At 38.9% G+C, this 7,324-nt stretch overlaps 1 protein-coding gene across 1 annotated transcript in view; it reads left to right on the forward strand.

Moving 5' to 3' along the window:
* Positions 1-7,086, forward strand: part of NAPG (NSF attachment protein gamma) — an 11,579-nt gene extending 4,493 nt beyond the window's left edge. Inside the window, exons 6-12 of the mRNA XM_077933624.1 lie at positions 7-11; positions 131-197; positions 750-820; positions 2,233-2,311; positions 3,233-3,312; positions 4,508-4,637; positions 5,236-7,086. Of these exons, the coding sequence (XP_077789750.1) occupies positions 7-11; positions 131-197; positions 750-820; positions 2,233-2,311; positions 3,233-3,312; positions 4,508-4,637; positions 5,236-5,388 (585 nt within the window). The 3' untranslated portion in view covers positions 5,389-7,086. The remainder of the gene's footprint in view (positions 1-6; positions 12-130; positions 198-749; positions 821-2,232; positions 2,312-3,232; positions 3,313-4,507; positions 4,638-5,235) is intronic.
* Positions 7,087-7,324: the final 238 nt, after the last annotated feature.

Below are 7,324 nucleotides of genomic sequence, written 5' to 3' on the forward strand. Positions count from 1 at the left end.
CGGGCTGGGAAGTAAGTCTGCAAACTCAAAGCATTGGTTTCCTTTCTGGAAAAGAAGTTTGATTTATCTAGTTTGCTTTTTTTTTAAAAAAGCCATCAAGCTAAATAATAATGTTGACTTTTTATTTCAGAGTAATAGAAAATATAAATCCAGACAAGGCTATACAACTTTATCAGCAGACAGCAGCAGTGTTTGAAGTAAGTCGCCTGAAAGTAATATAGTATGTTCCCCAGGAAATGTGTTGAGAATGGCAGAGAATAAAATTTAGAAGGTGAACAGCAGTCAAGTCTTATTGCAAAAGGGTGAAACTTCAGGTGTGCTTATTAAATGTCTTCTTGTCTCTCGTCTTTCTGAAAGCACTGCTGAATTCTTTTTTACATGAGTCTTACTACTTTCATCAGCAAATGTCATTTGATTTGTATGGTATACATGCCATAAGAGTAGATAACAAAGCCTAAATGGGGCTAGAAAATTGGGGCCAAGCTTGGCAAGCAGGTAAACAGGCAAGCTATCTGTCTTCACCTTCTCAACTCACGACAACTCACGTTTTTAAAATGCAATGTTTACCTTGCAGTGCCTGCATTTATTCCATTAAATGCTGCAACTTTTCTGGAATTTCATGTTCCAGTTAAGCTTAGAGAGGTTGGGTTACCCAGCTGATAGAGCTGTGTATTAAGGCAAGTAAAACTGGAGAGAATTTTACCTGACAAATCATTAATGTTCTCATATGATTTTGGTTTCTTATCTAGAATGAAGAACGTTTACGACAAGCAGTTGAAATGTATGGAAAAGCTTCAAGGCTTTTAGTCAGAGGTCGCAGGTGGGCATCCTAACTTTTGTATTCCTTTTTTAAAATGAAATCATTCTCATGGCACTGCCAGCTGATGAAGCTATTGCATAAATTCACAGTTGGTCATTAAATTCTTGCATGATATCTAGATGACATTCATCCATGTTGGGGTGGGGGAATTGCAGTTTCCTAGCTTGCAAACTTTTAAATTTTCTTCTTGTGAAATAGATTATTCCTGTAGAATGGCATCTACTATAACTGACTTTCAAATGAAACAGATATTTCATTTAAGAATTAAAATGTGGTGGGCATCTATTGGCTGGTAACTGCAAAGACACTGAAGCCAAAGGATACAAACTCATTCCTTTCGTGTCCACTTACCATTCTTTTAAAAAATACAACAAACATTGAAAATGGACAAAGCTATCCCTATCTCAGTAATGTTTCATTTAGCTCAGTTGCTAGAACGTGAGAGTCTTAATCTCAAGATTGAGGATTTGAGTCCCATGTTGGGCAGAAAGATTCCTGCATTGCAGGAGTTTGGACTAGAGGACCCTCATTGTCCCTTCCAACTCTACAATTCTAAGATTCTACTGCCTTTTCTTTAGAGCTGTATATGCCCGTTGAATCCCATCTCCTCAGCAGCAAAACTAGTCCGGTTTTGGGAGATAAAGGTCATTCTCATTGTTAGGTAAGGTAAAGGTACCCCTGCCCGTACGGGCCAGTCTTGACAGACTCTAGGGTTGTGTGCCCATCTCACTCAAGAGGCCGGGGGCCAGCGCTGTCCGGAGACACTTCCGGGTCACGTGGCCAGCGTGACGAAGCTGCTCTGGCAAGCCAGAGCTGCACATGGAAAGGCCGTTTACCTCCCCGCTAGTAAGCGGTCCCTATTTATCTACTTGCACTTAAGGGTGCTTTCGAACTGCTAGGTGGGCAGGTGCTGGGACCGAGCAACGGGAGCGCACCCCGCCGCGGGGATTCGAACCGCCGACCATGCGATCGGCAAGTCCTAGGCGCTGAGGCTTTTACCCACAGCGCCACCCGCGTCCCTCATTGTTACTGGCACTCAGTTGGGGCTAGCACAACTAAAACATGCAGATCATAACCATTTCTTCCTGTACATCTGTAATGGTGTCAGCCATACATTCCATATCCCAGTGCTCATGTGGCTGTATTAGACACAGTCATCCAAATGCATTGCAGGTAGTATAAATCTGTCCTGGCTTTTCACCATTTCCTTACACTCCAGCATGTATTTTGTAAGGAAGTGGTTCCTTCAGCTTTACGTTCAGTATGGGCTCACTGTAACCGCACATGAGCTCATGTCTTGCTTGGGTGTTGAGCTGCCTTTTTGGAAAATGGACACTTAAGGAGTGATTTTCTCTCCCTGATTCCTGCTGCTCTTTTCTTTAAATGTACCAATCCTTCTCATTGTCTTTCAGACTAGATGAGGCTGCAGTATCTATTCAGAAGGAAAAGAGTCTTTATAAAGATATTGAAAACTATCCAACTTGTTACAAGGTATAAAGCCAGGTGGTCTCTTTATCTATTTCTGAAAAAGTGCTCTCTTTTCTTTTGAATTACTCTAATTTGTAAGCTCACATCTAATTGAACAGCGTTAGATGTATTCCTCACTAGAAATCATACACGCACTAATCTCTAGTCTTAAAACAGTTGGAAATGTTAAAATTGGTTCATGTTTTTGTTTATTTGTTTTAAAGTACTTAAAAAAAAACAACCATCAAACTTGGAAGCTGATTTTTTAAAAAATATTGGCCTGCTCCATATTTTATGTAGTGTTATAATTGTAAAATCTGACACAGCTTTGAAAATTCTGAATATCTATGGATTGGGTGGAGTAAGTCTTATTTTACCCTGCATAACTTTTGTGCCATGCCTTGGTTATTTAATTCACTTGTGTGTGACCAGCAAGAGTCTGTTGTTAGGTGCTATCAGGGTTTCAGGTTCAGCTTTTCATGAGACCCTGTTTATTTTAAGCTACAAGCATCTTCCATGTACCAATGTGATCATTGTGTTCAATGCTTGCTGATGAATGTATGAGGAGTACCTGCAAAATTACATCCTTAGTTTGGTGAAGAAGAGTCAAAGTAGCCTAATGGCCAAAGTACATAATCTGTAATGATCCAAGTCCTCTTAAATAGCAAAAGGTGTATTTATTTTATGCCTTTCTATAATTGAAACAGTTATTTAATGCTAAACTTGTAAATCTTGGCTCAGAAAATGGCAGGCCAAACATTTGTTGCCAAAGATCTGGTCATTTTTCTGAAAGAAAAAAATCACCCTTAATTATTCAAAGTACCTCTGTTTTTCTTTTTTTTTTGAGATGCTGACATTTATATTTTTTCTGTTGAATCTGTTTAACTGAGAAATTAATACAGCTTTGTTATTAGAGAGTGAATCAGTCATTTTTTTCCCTTTTAGAAAACTATTGCTCAGGTCTTAGTTCATCTTCACAGAAATGACTATGTTGCTGCAGAAAAATGTGTCAGGGAAAGTTGTAGGTAAGTCATCTGTTTGCCTGATTTGTTTTTAATTTTTAAAAGCATAGTTGTCTTCTTCATTATCTTATGTTCTGTATTTCTGTTACTGGCATAAGCGCTGAATGCAGGGTTCGTTGGCACATCATCTTTTTGAGAAACACTCCTTGCTTATAAAAGAGGGACAATAAATTTGTTCCTCATCTTAATATCAAATTGTTACATCTACAAAACTCATTTGTTGGTTTAGAAAGTAAGCTGCTCATTCATTCATTTATTCATTTGGTACTCTTAGGCATTTGGGTCCCAAACAATTTAAGACTTTATATGATAGTACTAACACATTGAATTTGGCTGGTACCTGCCTGGTAGCCAGAGCAAAGCTTTCAGAACCAGGTGACACAAGATTCCATTGGGCTTGCCCCACTTACTAATCTAGCAGCTTCATTCTGCATTAGCCGGACCACTTCAAGAGCATCCCTACATAGAACCCATTACGTTAGTCTAAGTGGGGCCAAGCTATTCTGTTCCAGGAACAGCCATAGCTGGCAAACTAGCCTACACAAGGCCTAAGCACTCCTAGCCACAGGAACCACTTGAGATCAACTCCTGCCATTACAGGTGGAACACCTAGTTCTTAGATATGGGAACCTGCCCACCTACAGCATTTCCGTCTTACTAGAATTGAGCCTCCGTTTATTAGCCCCCATCCACGCCTTCTCTGCTTCAGTGTACCTCCATAGCCTCTCCTGATTCAGATGGGAATGGAGAAATAAAGCTGTGTGCACCATACAGATGACACTATGCTCTAATTCCCAAGATCCCAGTGGTTTAATCATAATTAAAACTTGCGCAGAACGATCAGATAAAAGCAGTGTTAAAATCAGTCAATGCATGCTGGTATATCTGGGTCTACAAATGGTACAGTTGGCACTAAGCAAATCTCCTTAGGGAGAACATCTCCAAGATAGGGTGCCACCACCTAAAAGGTTGTCTTCCTGGTCACTTCCCATCTAACTTCAGATGGTGAGGGAAACCAGGGTAGGGCTTCTGATTAAGAATGCAGAATCTAGGCAGGGTCATATTGTAGGAAGTGGTCGTTTAGGTACTTCTCAGGCCCTGATTCTCGCGTCTTCCATTTTCTTGTTTGTACCTTATATGGAAATTTAGTTTCTTTACTTTGAGTGGAGTAATTTAAATAATACTGCAATTGCTTCAGCATACCAGGCTTCAGTGAAAGTGAAGACTGTGCCGCATTGGAGCAGCTCCTAGAGGGGTATGATCAGCAAGACCAGGACCAAGTATCAGATGTTTGCAATTCACCACTGTTTAAATACATGGACAATGATGTAAGTTGGTGTCTCAGTTTATTTTCTTAAGCAGAATATATTAACTGATTATTTTGATCCACAGGGTGTTTTGTACTGACAAAATAGTAAGTTGCAATGCTATGCATAAATGTGGCATTTCCTGTGATACATGAGTATTCAAGTCACTGCCAAAGCTAAAGTCTGAATGGGCTGTGGGTAGTATCTTGTCATCTTGGTCATACAACTTTTTTTTCAGAGGGCTTTTTTCTTCTAGAAAAAAAGATTGGCTGTAACATAGGTTTGTAAATACTGATTTCAGATTGCAGAGATAGGCCTTCCGTTACATTACTTGTGTTTTTAATCTTAATGTCTTATAATTTTATTATTGCAATTGTTAATGGCTTTGTAGATTAAATTTTTGAGATAAAATAGTGAGAAATAATCACGGTGCCCTGGGACACAGATGAATGTGTCCACTGCTTTGTATTCTGTTACTTTCCCTTAGAGTAGTATTAGTGGGGTGCTGGCATTTTCTAATTAACCATTCTGTTACTTTATGCAAATACTCACATTGACTGCAGCAGAGTAAGTTAAACAGGGCATGTGTGCTCAACATCTTGTTCTTGCCCTCTGCCAGTATGCCAAGCTTGGCCTCTCATTGGCTGTCCCAGGAGGAGGTGTCAAGAAGAAATCCCCAGTTACTCCACAGGGCAAAGTGGGTGAACCAGGTGAAGGAGGAGGTTCCCGTGGAAATGAGGAAGATGATGATTATGCAAGTGGACTACTGTAACTCCAATACAACTCTACTCTTAAATGTCAACCTAGCTGTTTCTGGCAATGAGCAATTCTGGAAGCTGCCGTCACTTCATTGCAATCAGTAAATTGGAAATTTAAATATTTGTCTGCTTCTGGGAAACTTGTACGGAAAGCATGGTTGTACATCTCAAAGTCTTCTTGAGTTACAGTCCTACATCTTTGCGGTGCATCTGCTTTAATAAAGAATTTTGAGTATTACAGTCTTCCCTTCAAAAGGGGAAGTGGGTTTGGATGATGGCATTTACCTTCTGATAATTCTTTCTAGATGTCTAGTTTCAGGGCCTATTGCTTCATGCTCTGATATTCCTGGGCAAGGATGGAGTTCAGGCAAAGGAGTGTTAAGGATTTTTTTGAACAATGCCCACTAAACAGTGTGGAACACCTTAAACTATGTTGGCTATCCCTTTTCCCATATGACCCTAATATTTTCTGAAACAAGGTATATAGAAGGTTTATGGGCCAGTGTTGGGAAGGCATAATCAGTTCTTTAGAAGCATAAATAGTGAAAACTAGTTTTCTGAGTAACACAACACCTCTATAGATAAACTGGAAAAGAAACCTTGTTTTCTTTTGAATATCACATACTTTAGCTATGGAAACTTCAGCATTTCTGGGCAAAAAAGGACCCCACACTCATTGGTATGCAAATGATACGCTTTTCATATTCAGAGAATATCTAACATTATGAACTTGCAGATTTTCCAGGGAGAAGTAATATACCACAGGAGAAGGATCTTGAAATGTGTTCAATAACATTCCTAGTAGCTTTCAGTTGTGTTGATTCAGCATCATGAACACAATTCCCTGTTAATCGCATCCCTTGCCATAGGGTAATGTTTACTTTCACGGGTAATTCAAATATTGCTGTTTTTGTTAAGTATAGACTTGCACTATTATGTATTGTGTGAGGAAAGGAACATGACTGTAAAACACTGTTGTTTTTTGAGGTGTGTGTGGGGGGGGGAGAGAGTAAATTCTTAAATCACACATTCAGACGTTTATGGAGAGTTGTTTGTAACCCAGTGAGTATAACAGTTTTGAACTAGGCCCACTTCCTATTTTCATGGTACATGGAAATCTTCAGGGATATAAAACTGAATTTGTGTGCAATGAAACAACATTTTTACAAAGGATTGCAATGACACTTTCAGAATTGAAATTTGTGAAGTTGAGTGTAACTTAAAATGCGTAATATCTATATTTTTTGACCTAATGACCTTTATTTTAGCTGGCAAAAATGTAATGGAAACCCTAGTATCTTTATTCAATGTTAAACAGTAATCAGCACTTTCTGATAATATGTGTTTTAGTGTTTGTTTCCCAAAGCACTGTACACACTTCCTTTGACTAAGAGAGCAAATGCAGCACGGAGGAAGGTTTTGAGGAATAATGCCAACTTTTCAAGAGCCAAAGCATGTGTTGGTTTGCATGAAGATGCTAAAATACTATGAAAGTAAATAACTATAAATTATTGAATACTGCTCATTTGTACACCCAGATGTTGTGTAAACTGTGTTTTATGCAATGTGAAACCTGTACTTTAATTGTAATTCTGCCTGGCCTTTCTGTGGGATGCAGTAGAGTATAAAAAAATGTTGTAATTCTCTGCAAGATCCAGCCTCCTGAGAAGAGGCTCTGTAATTCAGCTGTAAAAAAAATCTTAAAACAAGAAGTTTCTGTGTGTGCTTTTATGATTGTGATCAGTTTGATCCATTGGGGTGCTAAAATGTCAATGGAACTGAAAATATCAAACCTCAGTAGTTGAGGTGAAAAACTAGTGTTACTCAATGAGCAGAAGTTGCTTAGGCTGTTTACAGTATCTGTTAATCCTGTCACTAGAATTTCTCAATTGCTTTTACGGTGTAATCTTTAAATCTTCCAAGTGAGAAGTAATTTGAATATTGGCAGTC

The sequence above is a fragment of the Podarcis muralis genome, chromosome 8 (assembly GCF_964188315.1).
Source record: "Podarcis muralis chromosome 8, rPodMur119.hap1.1, whole genome shotgun sequence".
Taxonomy (NCBI): domain Eukaryota; kingdom Metazoa; phylum Chordata; class Lepidosauria; order Squamata; family Lacertidae; genus Podarcis; species Podarcis muralis.